This window comes from Pinus tabuliformis, chromosome X (assembly GCF_031772625.1).
Source record: "Pinus tabuliformis cultivar Carrire ecotype Pingquan chromosome X, CPIR1, whole genome shotgun sequence".
Classification (NCBI taxonomy): Eukaryota; Viridiplantae; Streptophyta; class Pinopsida; order Pinales; family Pinaceae; genus Pinus; species Pinus tabuliformis.
The window spans coordinates 145041198-145058925 of NC_142308.1; the positions used below are offsets into that span (position 1 = coordinate 145041198).

The window sequence follows — 17728 nt, forward strand, 5'->3', positions numbered from 1 at the left end:
GCTACACAAAAGGAGAGGTCTCCCTCCAAGGCATCCATCACTTATGAACAGGGAAGCCCGAAGACATCCACCTGGAGAGAAAGAATGAAAATGTTGGACACAAAGGCCTCTCTACAGGATGCTAAGACTATTCTACAGGAAACACTGGCTAGGCTAAAGGAGACCGAAGAAATGGAAGGTGAGGCAGCTAAATCACCACAGGAGGAAGAAAAGGTGGAGAACATTGTGGAACCTAGTCCCCAGCCCAGCTTGGGCTCCTACTATAACTTCTTAGAGGCCGGAAAGATCATTCCCCAAAAATTCACAGTGCCACTTTTCCTTGCACTAGGAGAAGAGAGAGTGAGGACCCACACTTGGATGAAGATCGCTAAGTCCAAAGGTGTGGCAGATATAGGTCCTTTGGAGGAACAATTCAAAGAGGCAAGAAGGGAATTAGCTATGGTACGACATGTGGAGAGCAGCCAGTGGGCCAAGCTACAGGAAGAAAATGAGTTGCTTAAACAACAGCTACTGTTACAAGGATAGAAGAAGGAAGACAGGCCTCACATCTTGGGAGAACAACAGCAACAGGAGGAGCCCACAACAGAAAAATAAACCCCTGATGAACAGCAGAGAAGGGAAAGGATGCAGGCCGAAATTGAGACATTGAATAGACAGCTACAAGAGAAGGAATTGCAAGCAGGCCAAGAGATACAGTCTCTGAAACAGCAGGTACAAGAAAAGGAAGCCCAACTGGCCTGCATGGCCAGCTGGACGATAGAAGCTCTACAGTGTAGGCAGCCTACCAAATCATATGCCCTATACCTTAAGGATCAATGGTTACAATTTCATATCAACACCTTGGCCCAAAGGGGCATCACCCCATTCCAAAATTATCATCAATTTGCAGCTCTATGTGGCAGTAGTTCATCAGAGGACAGGGCCAAATTATCAAAGTTTTACTTGCACAACGTAGCCCTTCCAAACATGAATGCATGGGATCCCAACACTGTGATAGGAGATTTCAAACTTATGGCCATGGCCTCTTGGATGAATCATGAGTAAAAGAGAGTAGCAGAGGTCCGCAGTATCATAGGCAGAGAACTCAGTGAGCCACTAATGATCAGAGCAGAGCTGGATGACCCCTCAGCAGTGATAAGCGCCCACCAGCACTTTGCCAACAGCCCTCAGGATTTACTGGAATACATTGAGCAACAGGCTCAATCTATTGCCCACTTTGAGGACATGGAGAGACTGTTAGGAGAAAACTGCCTGCATGGCTGCACAAGGCAGTGGAACACACTGCCTCATAGCTTAAAGATAAGGGAATACCACTCTCCCACCAGGATGAGGGAGGCCTTGGCAAGGGTACCTCTCTACAAATAGTTGATGCAAAATCTGCAGGCCAATTGGATTGGCCTGAAATTCAGCCCTCCTTTACTTTTGGGATTGCTAGAAGGAGTTAAGGAAGAGGAGGAAGACAGACAGTGGGAGGAAGTGGAAAGGAAAGCAAGATTCCACGACCGGGAAGAAGATATCATCGTGGAGGCCTAGGACGTGAGGGAGGCGGTCAAAGATATAAAGGACGATGAGTTGGACTAGTTGCTCAGAGGATGAGCAACCCATTTAGCAGGGGGGTGATGATGAGCCCCGAATTGGGTAACTTATTGGGCTCATTTTTCCTAATTGTCCTTGATCAATCCACCATTTTTCATAGATTATGCATGTTTTTTTAGTATGTTTATGTTATTTGAATAAATAAGGGTGGTCACTCTACCAAGGAGACTAATACGTGGTTATTTCAGGTTTTTTTGACAAATTTTGGAGCAAAACCAAGCAATTATGGGCCAGGTGACAGCCAAGCTTGAGGTGAGGATTCGTAGGGAGGTTGTCTCTGGCATTAAATGGCCCTTCCTCGAAATCTACACCCTCAACTCCAAGCTCAACAGGCCACCAAAACGAATCCTAAAGGCAGCCGAGCAGCTTTGGGAAGAGTGACTGTTTACTAGTAGTTTGAATAGTCGAGTCCCTTGAATTAAGGAGGGCTGCTAGGCCCCTCGTATTTATAAATAGGAAGGCCTTAGCCTTCGTAGTTTACTTTTGGAACTGTTGGGCTTTGCACTATAGTACTGTCATTTTCTCAGCTCGTTTTCTTGTAGCTACTATTGTATAACTTTCTTGTGATGATTATTTTTGGGTAATGAAAAGCAGCTTTACTTGGCATCAAATCTAAGTTCTTTATAGGAGCCTGCAGCTCTTGGGGTTGGGCCCAACCCAAGTGCTAAGGCCTCCTTTATGTATTGTTATTTGTTCTTTATGTCTTTGCAACATCATTTCTGTTAAGTAGATTAAAATCTTGCTGATTAACTAGGTCACTGTTGATGATTAGAAAGATTTTTGATGTTCAGATTGAGTTGATAGGTTATTAACAGGGACAAGCTTCAGAAAAGGGCCATCAAGCACCTCTGATTTCACCTCTCCCTCAGTGGGATCAGGAGCTGGGATCAAGGTGACCTTGCTGCCAACAAAAACACTGACTTTGCTTTGCCATGCAATCATTAGTGTTTGATTTTTATTTGCAAAAGTTGGTTACATGTTCAGATTCTTGATTGCTTCGTTGCATAGTTAGTATACATGGTTTCATTGCAATTAAAACTTCTGTTCATTCTCTTTATTGTCAGCTAGATCAGATTAGGTCAACGTAACTAGGTCTCTGATTTTACAAGTCTTCGTTGGTTCAGTTGGAAAAACAACTTGCAGAGCACCTGTACCACTTCTCTATCTGCCCATACTCCATCAATCCCATCTGCTCCATCCCCTAACTCGGATTCTTGCCTCACATTTGCCACACTTGCTCACATAACCCTAATTTTTGTGCAACATTGCTTCATTCCTCCTTGAACAAATCCAACCATCTTCATCTTTCCTCAACTCCATCCACCAAGTCCTGGACCTCCTCACACCCCTGTCCTACCTCCATACTCACTCCTTCACCTTTCCCTCTCCATCCATCCTCCAAAATCCCATTTCTGAACAACCTGTAGAAAATTACAGACATCTTGTAGAAATTCCAGAACATCCTGTAGAACCCCTGCAGACTTCCTATAGAGGCTCACGAATGAGGTTTCTTGATAGCCAGACTCCATGAAACTCTCTAGAAGGGTGTTAGGGACCCCTTAGGCCCTCTCTGAACCTTCCCGACCTCCTCCAAGAATTTCCCTTCACCAATCCACCTCTGCACAGTCAAAAACAGTTAAATCGCATGCATGATAATTCTGGCAACTTATTCAAAAATACAAAAAGTTTTTTTTTTTTTTTTTTTTGTCAGATGTTACTGTAGAAGTAGCTTAGACACATGTATTTTACCTTCCTAGAAGTCAATGGCATCTCTTTCAGTAGCTTGCATCCTCTTTCTTGCATTAGTAGGGCTAGATGGTAAAATTAGGGTTTGCTAGGGTTTACGTTTCCTTTCAGCTTTCCAGTTTCTTTCTGCAAGTAGATCAGCCTTCTTTGAGTTAGCTTTCGTTCATCAGTTAAAAAGCTTCTTCATAGAGCTCATAGAAGTTGGCTTAAGCTTCTAGCAGACTTGTGCTAGCTGAACAAGTGACAGCTGCGGCAAGAGCTAGTACTTGTGCATACAGCACCGTCGCTTCCAAGTTTGTTACGAACTACCGGGTTGATAAAAGTAAAGAAGGGAGTCCCAGGAGTTGCAGCATTATTGCTGCAATATTGGAGCCCACCAGCAGGGGTGCTAAGGAGCTTGTATTTCTTCACCTAGAAAAATAATAATTCTTCAAATGAGGGTTGGGCCAAGTATTCTCTGATGCTTAGGGTCTGAAGAACAATCATCCAAATATTTTTGGCAGAAATGCATTTTACTAATAAATGGTCAACTGATTCTTCTTGTCGTCTACATAAAACACATCCATTTGGACCCACGAAGCCCCTTTTCTGTAGGTTATCCCAAGTTAAAATTTTATTGTAAAGGACCAGCCAAGTGAAGCATTTTAACTTGTTGGGAATGTGCCATTTATAGATTCGATTATTCCACCATCTATCATTTGATGCAACATCTGTATGAGTTATTGCTTCGTAGGTGGAGCTAGATTAAATCTTCCCAGATGAGAATTCCCAACTCTAGACCAAAGAATCTCTAAAACTGAATAGTCTCACCCCATTGAGATTTATCTCATTAGTGATAGAATCCAATTCCATAGAAAGTGGGCCAGATAGACCTAACTTTGTTGAGGTCAACCAATAGGGCTGAGAAGGGTTCACTTTCCTTATACTGTGCAGATTGTATAGTCCCTTGGAATATAAGCACTTCCTTAATTCAGAGGACAACTTGTAAACCCAACCACAAAACTTCATTAGTGGTTATGGTTAATAGTTTTAGTGATTTGGTAGGAATACAATGACTATGTGGCTGCAAAAATAGTATTGACAACATCGATTTGTGAGAAAATTGATTTTGCAGTGTATGGTAATGTAGTTGCTACAAAACGAACATTAACCTAGCCGTCGCTCTGCATCCCTTTGGCTCAGCTCTGGTTGCTTCAGCGAGCTCTACTGCCTCTTGGGGCCTGCGATCCGGTCCTCCTGCTGCGCAGAGTCTCCCTGTGTTGCGCCCTATCTCCCTGCGCGGCGTTCTGAGTTTCCGCTTGAGCTGCTAGGCTCCTTTCCGCTCTGAGATGAATTGAGGGGTCCGGATTTGAAAGTTGATCATTGCTGTAATGGAGCTATCCCCTCCTCCTTCCCCTTCTGATGATGAAGCTTTTCTCAAACTCCTGGAATCCCTGCCGAAGAAGAAATTTTCGGAGGTTGCGAAGTTCGTGAAACGTTTGGATGACATCTTTGAGATTTTGCTCCCCCCTGAGGGTCCAATCCAGGTAGCCCTTTCTCTGGCTGAGAGAGCATTGGTTGGTCAGTTCACAGGCCTCTGGCCCTCCCCTAAATCCACGGAGGGGTGGGTTGCCAGGAATTGGGCTCTGTTGATCAAAAATGGCGTCACCTCGTATTTTCTAGGGAAGGGATTCTTTATGTTTGAATTCTCAGACAAGGAAGATAAGTATCCGATATTCTGAAACGGTCCCTACTTCATGGGTCCTCAGGGTTTATACCTCAACAAGTGGACACCAGATTTTGATCCATCAGTTGACGTTCCCACAGTCGTTCATGTGTGGGTTAGGCTGCCCAATCTGCCAGTGCACTGTTGGAATTGGGAGTCCCTAAAGCATATAGGAAACACTTTGGGCAAGTTCATCGACCGAGGAAATAACAAAGATCAATATGATTGCGCTAGAATCTGCGTTGAAGTTGACCTAGAGGTTAGCTTGCCTGAGGTAGTAAAGATCAGGGTTGGAAGTTGGACTCATGTTCAAAAGCTGGATTATGAACAGCTTCCGTTCAAATGCAGGAAATGCCAGGTTTATGGGCATTTTGCTCGAAACTGTCCAAAGAATAGTGAAATGGAGAAAGGCAAGGATGAAGGATGGACTCAGGTTAAAAGGTCCAAAAATGCCCATAAAGGCACTCGAACAGGTAATACAAATGGAATTGACCCTTAGGAAGCCCCTAGAAACCAAACCTCCAACATGGAAGAGCAAGGAAACAAATTCGCTCAGTTAAGCTCAGCGATAGAAGACATCCAGGAACCAGAGGTGCAGAAGGAAGGATCGACCCCCAAGGAGTCCCCCTCGGGACCAAAACAAGTGGAAAACAATGAGGACAGATCAAAAGAGATCCTCATCTAAGAGACAGATGATGTGCAAGGCTCAAAGGAATCAGAAGAAGAAGGCGAAATAGGTGCTTCGCAGACCTCAGCCAGAAGATCACTGAGAGGCCGAAAATCAACTCGGGAAAAAGAGAGCAAGAGACTTACAAAGATAAACTCTAGGGAAGTCAGCCAACCCTCGAGAAACTCTTGGCAAATACTCCGAAGAAGAACAGAAATCAGTCTCAGAGCTCTAGGGGAGCTCACCATCCAAAATGCAAGTGATGAAGATCATCTCCTGGAACTGTAGGGGTATGGGGAGCAGAACTAAAGAAGAAGCCGCAAGATCCTTGATAAGAACAGGATCTCCCGATCTACTCCTCTTCCAGGAGACTAAAATGGAGGACTATGCCTTCCTCCAGATGGGAAAAAAGTTATGGAAGAAAAGGGAAGGACAAGCTGTCTCAGCTCGAGGCGCTTCAGGTGGACTGGGCACTATTTGGAATGTAAACAAGTTCAAAAAGATCACAGAAGTAAAAAAGACCCACTGGTTGTACACAAAGTTGCAGCACTTAGAATCAGGTATGATACCCTCCCTCTTTAATGTGTATGCCCTTGTCAGCGCAGGAGAGAAAAAGCTCTGTTGGGACTCCATCAGAAGTCTGGCAGATTCTGAAGAACTGGCTAATATAATAATAGCAGGGGACTTTAATCTCACCTTATCCCTGTCAGAAAAACATGGAGGTAGCACTGTTAGGGACCAGGCGCAGGAATGGGTCGAAGACTTGCTCCAAGACTGGGACATGATAGACATAAAGCCATCGTCCGGGAAATACACATGGACAAACAAAAGAATCGGCCCGGGACATATCGCTGCAAGGTTAGACAGATTCCTTGTTCAAAGTTCTTTTCCTCTTCATGGTCTAGAGTCTAGAATGCATATTCTTCCTTGTTGTGCTTCCGATCATCGTCCCATTAAACTGGAACTGCTGGCTCATATGGACCAAGGTCCCATTCCATTTAAATTCAACTCCCATTGGGTTAAGGAACAGTCATTCCTTCCTCTGATAAAAGAAACCTGGAAGCTTCCAGTCAAAGGCTCTGCCTTCTTCGTATGGGAGGAGAAACTTAGGAGAGTTAAAGCTGCTCTAAAATCTTGGGTTAAAACCTTACCAAATCCTGCTGTGGAAAGAAAAATTATTCAGGAACGACTTGAGATGCATCACCAGGTTTCGGAAAATGGCGAGATCACAAAAGAAACTCTTGACAAGGAGGTTAATTTACAGCACATGCTCCTAAATGCCATCTTGGCAGAGGAAGAGTATTGGAGACTGAAATCCCGCAGTCTCTGGCTCAAGGTGGGAGACAGAAACACTTCTTTCTTCCATAAGCAAGCTCAGGCCCGTAAATGTCTCAATTCCATCTCTGAAATCAAAGTAGAGGCCAACACGCACAGAGATATCCGAAGCATAAATAACGCTGCCTTCACTCATTTCAAAAATCTCTACAGTGAAGAAGAGGCCTTGGGACATGTTTCTACCCTTGTGAACGAGGTGCCCTCCCTGATTACTGCCAGTAAGAATCAATTCCTGGAAGCGGAGATCTATAACAATGAAATAAAAAGCACCCTCTTCGCCATGGAACCAGACAAGGCCCCGGGTCCTGACGGTTTCACTGCCAGGTTCCTGCAGTCCTGCTGGCAGATTGTGGAGAAAGATCTAAGTAGAATGATTCGAAAATCTCAGGAATGCCAGAAAATTGGGGGAAGCACAAATTTGGCCTTTCTAGCCCTCATTCCCAAGGATAAAGGAGCCAACACCTTCAGTCAGTTCCGTCCTATCTCCCTTTGTAACATAGGCTATAAGTTGATTAGGAAAGTTATAGCCAACAGATTAAAAACCACTCTCCCAGACATCATTCCTGCGAATCAGGGAGGTTTTATTCAGGGAAGACAGATTGTGGATAACTTTATCCTGGTCCAAGAGATGATTCACTCCAGTATGGCTCGCAAAGAGAAAGGCATGGTTGTCAAGTTAGATCTTGAAAATGCATTCGACAGAGTGAGGCATATATTTCTGACGGAGGTCCTGCGCAAATTCGGGTTTGGATCCAAATTTATCAACTGGATTAAGGCTTGCATCAGTGAGCCATGGATAGCTCCTCTGGTGAATGGAAGGGCCACAGATTTCTTCAAAACTTCTCATGGATTGAGGCAAGGGTGCCCCCTATCCCCTTTGCTCTTTGTCCTTCAAGCTTCTGTCCTTAGCTTCCTTATGAATAAAAAGCAACAGAATCAAGAATTAATGGGCCTGAACATAGCGAGAGGAGTTAACAACTTAAATCATACGCTATTCGCGGATGATACCCTCTTGCTGGGTGTTGCCTCTGTGTCCTCAGCTAAAAGATTCAAAGATGCGGTTGATGACTTTTGTGAAGACTCCGGAAGCAGCCTTAATAAAGGCAAATGCCACATCTACTTCTGGAATACTCCCGCTTCCGCACTGCAAGCCATCTCCAGTTGCTTAGGTTTCACGGCCTCCTCATCATGGTCTTCCTTCAAGTATCTGGGACTCCCTATTTTCCAAAAAAGAGCTGTCAACAGAGATTCGTTACCCTGCTGGAAAATTTTGAATCTAAGATCCATTCCTGGGGATTTAACTGGCTTAATCTTGCAGGCAAGTCAGTGCTTGTAAAAGCAGTCCTAAACAGCCTCGCCATCTATCAGTTCGCAGTGATGTTGGCTCCAATTGGAATTATGAAGAAAATGGAGGATCATATAAGAAAATTCTTTTGGAAAGGTGGGAAAGCAAATGAAAAGAAAATCCCTTTAGTAAGCTGGTCTAAAATCTCTCTGCCCAGACTGGAAGGTGGACAGAATTTTAGGAATATTTGCACTCAGAATATCGCGTTGGGAGCAAAGTTGATCTGGAGGATTATTGCCCCAAATCCAGGGTGGGCTCAGATTGCCTTGTGGAAAAAATACTTTTGTGGGTAGAGGAAAAGGTGCCTGGATCATCCCATAGCAAACTTTGGTCGTTAATTCAAAATCTTTGTGCAAAAGCTTCCTCTTTAATTAGCCAACATGCACATTGGATCCCCGGTAATGGCAAACAAATCAGAATCTGGGAGGACCGTATAATGGGATGTGATCCTCTGGCTGATGATCGTTCCCTGACATTGTTGAAAGATTGGATGCACAGAGCAGGTTATATCACTCTGTGGGATATTTCCAACTGGGAGAATGGGAACTGGCGCAGTTGGATTAACATTGAGGTGCCTCAGGTCCTGTCAAATGAATATGCAACCCTCATAGAACTCTTAAATGGCAAGGCTCCTTTGAACAGCAGGAAGCTTGATTCCCGTGGCTGGGGCCCGATCCCTGGGCGATACTCTGTTTCTCAGGGCTACAGGGAAATCCTTGCACATCCTCACGTTCCCCTAGAACTGAAACCATGGAAAGGAGTCTGGTCACAGTACTCGATTCCCGAAATCGACTATTTCTGCTAGTTCCTATGCCATCAGAGAATCATGACTGATGACCGATTAAAGAAAAGAGGCTATCTTGGCCCCTCTCGATGCGCGCTGTGCGGAGATAACACAGAAACTGCTGCTCATCTGATGCTCAATTGCAAATTCGTATCAAATCTCTGGAATGAGGCCTTAGGCCCTTGGAGTTTAGATTTCGTCCTCCCCAACAGCATCCCCGAACTGTTCTCGAACTGGATGCGTTCGTATCCAGGAGGTCCTCCTCAGAACGCGCATGTCAAAGCGGCCTGGTGCATCCTTCCTAAATTAATATGTTGGCACACCTGGCTTGAAAGAAACCAGAGGATTTTCAGAGATAAGAAAAGAGATTGCAGGCTTGTTTGGGTCAAAATCGAAAGTCAGTTAAAGGAGTGTGTCGGCGATCAGTTGGATGGGGTAGGCCTGAAAGACCACGATGCAGCCTGGAGCAATACTCTAGACCTCCGCTTCATTGAAATTGCCAGGTCTCCCGTGCCTCTTAAAGAATGGAAAATTAGACTTAATGCTTCAGACTTCTTGGCTCTTTGCACAAAGCATGTTCACAGCATTCTCTTCTTTGATGGGGCAGCTAAGGGTAATTTGGGCACTTCCGAAGCTGGTGGATTTGTTAAGAGAGCTGATGGCAGAACCGTCCTTAGATATGCCTGGGGAGTGAGCTACAATACCAGCATCTAAGCTGAAGCCTTGGCCCTTCTCCAAGGTCTAAAGCAACTTAAATCTCTCAGTATAAATGATGCAATAGTGATGGGAGACTCTCAGACTATCATAAAAACCATTGTAGACAGCTCCTCCCCTTCAGATTTAAGACTATCCAGATTGATAATCAGAATAAGAACTCTATCAAACTCCTTTCAGAGCTTGAAATTCTACCATGTCAAGGGAGACAATAACAAAGACGCTGACGTCGAAGCAAATAAAGCTGTGCTCCTCCCCCCCCGGAGTCATTCTCAGAGATGGAGAAGAAGGTTGGGATTCCATTCCTTAACAGGCTAGTGATCTATGTTTTACTGTCTTATACTGGAGCAGTTTGTCAGTTTGTTTAAAATGGGAAAGATAGAGGCGGTTGCCCGAAAAATAGCTTGTAGAAACCTCTGGCGTAGTAAAGAAAAAGTCACTCCAATCCTGGCCAAGGAGATCTCTGGAATATGGTCAGCAGTTTGTAATCAGTTTTGCGGCATTTTGGCCAGAAATTAATATAGCACTCTAGCCATTTCTGTAAAATATATATATATATATATATAGTTGCTACAGGAAGTACGAAGTTGTGGTGGATTGATGACTATACAACTTGGATATCTTTTCACTAATGGTTGTACTCTCTCTCTCTCTCTCTCTCTCTCTCTCTCTCTCTCTCTCTATATATATATATATATATATATATATATATATATAAAGATGGCATATTTCCTATTTCTTGATTTCTTGGTAGTGATATTTGATAGTAGGTTTATTTATTTATTTTTCTTGATTTATCAGTAACGAGATTTCACATTGTAGCAGAAATTTGAATTTGAAATGGCCAAGGGCTAGTTATAGTTAAAGGTCGATATAAAGGCATCCACTAAGAAAAATAATTATTATATAAATGTATGAGTAGAAATGATATGATATCATAAAAAATGAGGCCCCATTATATATACCTAGTCGGAGTTCCCTTTCATTAATAGTCATGTCTTGCTGATAAGGTGCTAATAAGACACATCTTTTCATTATAATGTATTTTAATTAATTAATTAATGATTACACACACACACACATAGATATATTTGTGTTTATGTACTTTTGAGGTTTTGAGATACTCAATTTGTTCAAATATGCCACTAATATTCATGGGATAGAATATTCTATATATCCATGACCTCAAATGGAAGTGCTTAATCCTCTAAAGGAGGGGTGCCATTACTATCATTTCCATTTTCCTAAGCTTCAATAGAGGGTTATATTTGTGTTCATGGTTGTTGTCGCCTTAGAAAGAGTTAGTATTGGCTTTATCATCATAGGCATACAAATGTTGTAAATTTTTTTTATTAAGGACATGTTTTTATGCAAGTTTTGTAGGCCTCTAATGATAAATCCAATACGAACTCATGCCAGTAACATTAGTTTGGAAGACAAACACAACCCTCTGTTGAAGCTTGAGAAAATGAAAATTATAATAATGGTGCCTCTCCTACGAAGAATCAAGCACCTCCACTTGAGCCCATGTATATAAAATATATTCTAATACCTAAATCATAGTGGCATATTCGAATAAATTGGGTGTCTTAGATACTTAGCCACATAAGTAAACCTTTGAGAACCTTAGTCACATAGATACATATACATATTAGTTAAAAAATGTCATATGACAAGATGTCGTCATAGATTTTGGACTGGAAATATTTGTTTACCTGCATGAATGAGACTTGGAATTGGAATCTCAGTTCCCATAGATGTGCAACATCTACATATTCACACCTTGTTGGGTGGTTTCCTTCACACAAGATAGATTTATTTTCATAGATCTAACACCATTTCATGGGAATTGACATATATGTGTGTGTGTGTGCGCGCGCCACTTGTAAAAGAGTTTATATATTCCATATTGCAGTCAACGTAGTCTGATTTTCATCCATTTTCAAATCTTTCACTCTAATCTCTCCATTTCTAGTTGGTTTATGCTAGTCAAGACATAAACAAAAGTTATTGTAGAATTATTCCTATGTTTTCATCTCTTATTATTGCAATATACAAATTATAATAGAAGAAGTTCTAGCCAACACATACAAAGCTTATTGTTGATCCTAAAGTCAATTAAAAAGACTAACATGAGTTGCATGAAAATTAATCATGTTCACTTTCCAAGAGGTTTATCAACATATAATGGTGTAATTATTAGGATTCATAATGAATTTGAAGTGTTGACCATGTATTTGGCTCTACAAAACGATTTACAAGATGCAATGAAGCTTTTCAATTATGAAAGCAAATTGATGTTGACATAGGCTAGGTTTATTGGTGTCGTACCACCTAAATGTTTTACAAAGAAATGGAATTTGAGCATAAGAGAACTGTAATAATATATTGAAAGAAGTGTTTCATTTAAAATATTAAGGACCATGAAATGTGGAAGAAGGAATCCAAACAAAAATGCGGATATTAATAAAGGATTATTGGCCATGGAATTGTGGTTGAATTTTCTTTTGTTTTATTTTTATCTAGAGGAATTGGCAATTGGCCCAATCTCATACTCGCATGACACAAGGTCGATTCCAACCACTACCACTATAACCTCCAGGTGAACCACATCGCCCCTAACACGTAACCCATAGATAAGATAGAGGAATTTGAACCTAGAACCTCTTGGAGCATGATACTTCATTTTCATAGCCATTACCAACTAAGTTGCCCCTGGGGATATACATTTGTGGTTGAATTATGTTAATTGTTGTTTACATTTTTTTCATAGAAAACTTTTTCATTCATGTTCCTGACTAGTTTGAATGATGCATGAAGCCTTCGTTTTGTGTTTTATAGTCAAGTATGATAAATTTGTACAATTTTGTGAACTTGTGCACTCAATTGAGTTTTTAGAGTAAATTATTCTAGTCACAATACAAATAAAAATGCAACAAAATATTAATGAATGTTTTTCGCACTTCTTGAGCAATTCATGTGTAGAGTGATACAATATATTAATATATGTGGGTTGACTGAAATTTGATATGCTATGAAAAATTTGGAGGTAGAGGGGGAGTGTGTTGGGTTCATAACCAATAGGTTCAAAAATTAAGAAATTAATATATGTCTAGTACATTTAGTTGCACTAACATTTTGTTTAAGTGAAATTTATAGTTTTACCTATAAAATGTAGAATAATTATATGGAGCTTTAACTCTAACATAGTGAACCAAATCCAACACATAATGAATGACTCTAAAGAAATCTACAAACCATTGAATTACATATACAAAAAACATATTGTTAAACATTATTAACTTGTTTTTGACATAGTGAATTTTCAACTATAAGACAAATATGTAGTAATGAATCCCTCTCATGTGCCTCCAAAGCCACAACATCAAATGATTTATTTGTAGTGCCAAACCTTGGTTCAAATATTTTTTTTTTCAAAAAAAAGGACATGACATAAATCACATAAAAAATAATTTTACTATAACACTCCCTCCCACCCCCTTGGACTTCCCAAGCCTAGTAGGAGGTGTTATTTTGCTCTAACCCGACCTCCATGGTCTCATTATGAAGATAGGTTACAAAATTTCCTATCACCTACAACATGCAAAGCTCACTTTGGATAACACCATTGCATTCATCTCATTAAGATCTTTTTAGCGATATAAACTTTACCTCAATATGACTCCCGAATTGAAAGTTGCCCGTTTGAAGATTACACAATTAGCCCTTGCCACATCAACAAGTCACTGTCACGCGGAAAACCACATATGGCCCATGTGGCATTTCCATGTCACTCATGGTCGAACATGGCACCCATTATTTCCTTGCGCCTAGGGATGGAATTTGATGAGAAAATTGCCCGTCATAGGGTGATTTTCCCATCAAATACAACAAAAAATACCCCCTTTGATTATGTGATAAAATGATTGAAACAAACATTAGAGTTTGCAAAAACTTTCAAATTTCATGGGTGCTTCATATATGAAATTCCTACCCTACTCACAGCGTGCCAATGTGCCATATATCTTAAGCATGCTCTTTTCCAAACCCCCATGGCACTACATAAACATTTTCGTTAGGTAACGAGAATGGTTGTCATCCCACACCTTTTGTTAACGATTCCATCACGCCATGGTTAATGAGAAACTCAACTTAATCCTCCCGCAACGCAATGGAAATATTCAAATCAATTACTAGGAACAATTCTCGTCATGCGCCTTCTATCTACTCTGTAGCTTCTCTCAACACCATGCCCGTGGTAGGAATGCACTTCTTGAATATAATTTGTCTGATGTGAATGATACATACATTGGATGCATTGGGTAACCCTTCACAACATGTACTTCAAGCAATTTTTCACCTAATGCACATTAGAACCGTTGGATCTAGCAAATGATCACCATTAGAATGGTATGGCTTGCAATGTCCTATTTAACTTACACATAGGTTTGAACTCAATACATAATCACAATTGTTGGATTAATAGGCACTACACGACGCCTCAACCACATGTATTTTAATGCCATGTCAGCTTAACCTCCATGTCACCCAAATATACAACATCATGTTGATGACATTATGACATCACCCATCCACATGGAATCCTCTAGTGGTGCCACATGTCATTCAAAAACTAGCCACTTGGCCACCCAAAATGGCTATATTCACCTGGCACTTGTCACACTAACAACGTGCCACATCAACAACCTTGCCACGCCATAGGTACATGTTGTTCATTACCTGCGTGGAATGTACCACCTTAGCTTCAATCATGGTTCCCATCTAGTCTCAAACCTCCATGCAAAACAACACTTTCCCATCTAACGATGGAGAGGACATTTTGTCCTGCCCTCCATAAACACTACTAATATGCTTATGAGAGGTGACACCATAGTCTTTCCTCCTCTATCGACTGTGCCCACTCCAACTTGAAGTCCCTTCACAACCTTGGCATGGAGCGACACGAATTTCCACGACAGATACTGGGAACTTCCCCATTCTATGCTCCCATCAATTCATGGCTTGGTCATTAAATACCAGTTTTCGGTCCCACGAAGGCGCATTTTGTTTACCGAGATGTAAATATCTTAGTCTCATGTGAACATTTCTCTATCTACACAAACTCCGACTTTGTTGTGAGACTACCAGGACTTATTCATCCCGAGTGCAAGCTCGTTGTTTAACGATGATTAGATTTAGAGTCTTAATGACTCCAATAGCTTCTGATTCCATTCTAGATGACCAACGGTGCTTTGCACTATTTGGCATAACATGGATAATCCCACATACCACACTAACATTCCAGGCATTAAAAATAGATATAACAGGGAATATTCCTTCAACATGCCTAACCACTGGCTCTATTAGAGTCACTGATATGGCATGCATTAGAAATAACAACCTTGTACCTCCACTAGTCTATACATAACAGGTAATCATAACATTCATGTATTTTAATAATAAAAATCACACAGAGTGATAGCCAGATGAACTGAACGACTAACCATACATATTAGGTAAGTAACCATACATTTGGGAGTTTATCAGCATCCACGGGGATCTACAACCCCTTTCAAACCATGAAAGAAATGCATCCCATCACAGGTAACTAGTAATAACACAATTTCTCCATAAGCAATGTTAATACATTCATTTTTATAACCCAGAACAATAACATTCAACATTCATAATGCCACATAAATACAAGTAGACAAATTTATCTATATAACTTATTGATTGACAACTGAGGGAGGGATTTGCAGCCAGATTCTAAGTCTGAGGAGGTAATTCCCAGGAATTCTCTTACCAACAACCAATCAATAGATGGTAAGAGGCATAGTCCATTTCTCAAATGATTTCTCAACAACCCCCGTTTGTAACACCACAATGACTCTATGTTAGTTGAACATCAACCACAAGGGTTATTCAAGGCTCAAAATTGTTTTAGCTCACTTTTATGAGAAAGAATATATATGTATAAAGGTATTTATATTGGTTGGATTAATACTACACGAGTAAAAAGTCCAATTCTAGGAGATTTATTAACTTATTGACCAAGTACCTAAGTGGTTTATCAGTTCCAAGGCAAGCCACTTAGGGATTTATTAAACCTTTCAACTAATTCCTGGGTGTCTCAGCTTGTCAAAAATTTTACCAACCCCAACTAGTATCCTAGTGGTTTATCGACTCCAATTCTAGCCACTACCCAGGTGTTTATCAGTTGTCTTAGCAAGCACTAGACCAGTTTATCAGCCTCATCTAGGAACTGAGTGTCACAACTCCACTGAAATCTCTATGTCCAATCAATTCATAGGCACACTCATAAGCCTTAGCAAACACATGGATATCCCCAAACTAGAATACGGGTTTTCACTAGTTGTCTCTTCTTCGCAGATTTACATCCACTGCCAATTTACACTGTGCGTTCTTTTCTCCAACAAGCTCTCTATTGCTCGACTTCTAGCATCTGTTTGCTCACTTATTTGAATAAATGTCTCCACAATACTGAATGTTTGTCTTCTTCCACACCTTGTCTCCCATCTAAACTTTCCTTTGGTACATTTTTTAGATAATTTTCAATATAATTAATCTCTTAATGATGCTACCATTATGTCTTGTTTGACTCATAATGAAAATAACTCATCTTAACTCACTTTGCATCCAAAATGTAATTCTTGTAAAGTAGCCATGTGGTATTATCATTCATAAAATTAACCAACCATTTTTCAAATCTCTTGTTTAGGGAATTTTGTGAGGTTGTCAAACTCACCAACCCATGAAATTTGAGTATATTTAATTGAATTCACGTTAATTTTTTGTTAGCATCATGGCAACCCTTATTAGTGGTGGGCCTTCAAGTTCCTTTATTATATTTATGTTTTTTAGAAACAATCCACTTCTCTTGCCTTCTAAGGTGTTAGTTATTAGATATCAATCCTTGTGAACCAACAAATTTATTTTACTTTTGGTAGGGAGATCCTGTTGTTTTCTTACGTAGTCATTCATGTCTAATACCCTTATCACAACCCTAATTGATTCATTTTTATATAAATATTCATAGTTTTATAAATCTCTTTGAAGATACTCAATAAGGGAAGAAACTCTATTTTCCAAACTACTTGAATTAACAACAACTTCCCATACTTCCAAAATTGCATTGATCTGCCTATTTATGTTCTTAGTGACACATGTTCTAATCCTAGTAAATAACTTAGCAACCTTTTTAACTTTAGAACATGATTTGGGTGTTCCTAGAGGAACTTGGTCTAAGGTGATGATAGACAATGGCTTAACAAACAAAGGTCTAGGATTCAAAGCATCCTCAAACACATTTATCCCCTTTTTTAGTCTTGCATTTTTTAATTCTTGTTCTATTATCAAGTGAGATAGTGCATCACCTATGGCATGGTAGAATTAGACAATTCTTCAAGGCTTTTGGTTCTTTGACCTCAATTTTTGAGTTCTATTTCCATATAAATTTATTATTCTTAACATTAACTCTCTTAATTTACAGTTTATGAGCTGCTATATTGTACATGCTACAGTGCAATGTCATTGGTTCCTCCTCAAAAACAATTATTTTGTGCCAACTCCTCTACAATCTGTTTCCTCTAAACCATTTTAGTTTTATCCCAACGAGGAACTTGGTTCACCTTATCAACTTCCATTTGTACCACATTGTTTGCTAGCACTTTTTGTACTAATGCTTATTTTTCTTTTGAAGGTGCAATCGTATGTGTTTTCTATGGCTAAGAATGATGATCCAAGTGGATATGAGTGGCCACCCACCTCTTTCACTAACTCAATGGTTCTTTATCTTCTTGGAAATTTTTCTAT

At 40.5% G+C, this 17728-nt stretch overlaps 1 protein-coding gene across 1 annotated transcript; it reads left to right on the forward strand.

Moving 5' to 3' along the window:
- Positions 1 to 5078: 5078 nt before the first annotated feature.
- LOC149138874 (uncharacterized) lies at positions 5079 to 5546 on the forward strand. Its single transcript, XM_089450519.1, has one exon. It carries the CDS (start codon positions 5079 to 5081, stop codon positions 5544 to 5546), a length of 468 nt encoding a protein of 155 aa, XP_089306645.1.
- The last annotated feature ends 12182 nt before the right edge of the window (positions 5547 to 17728 follow it).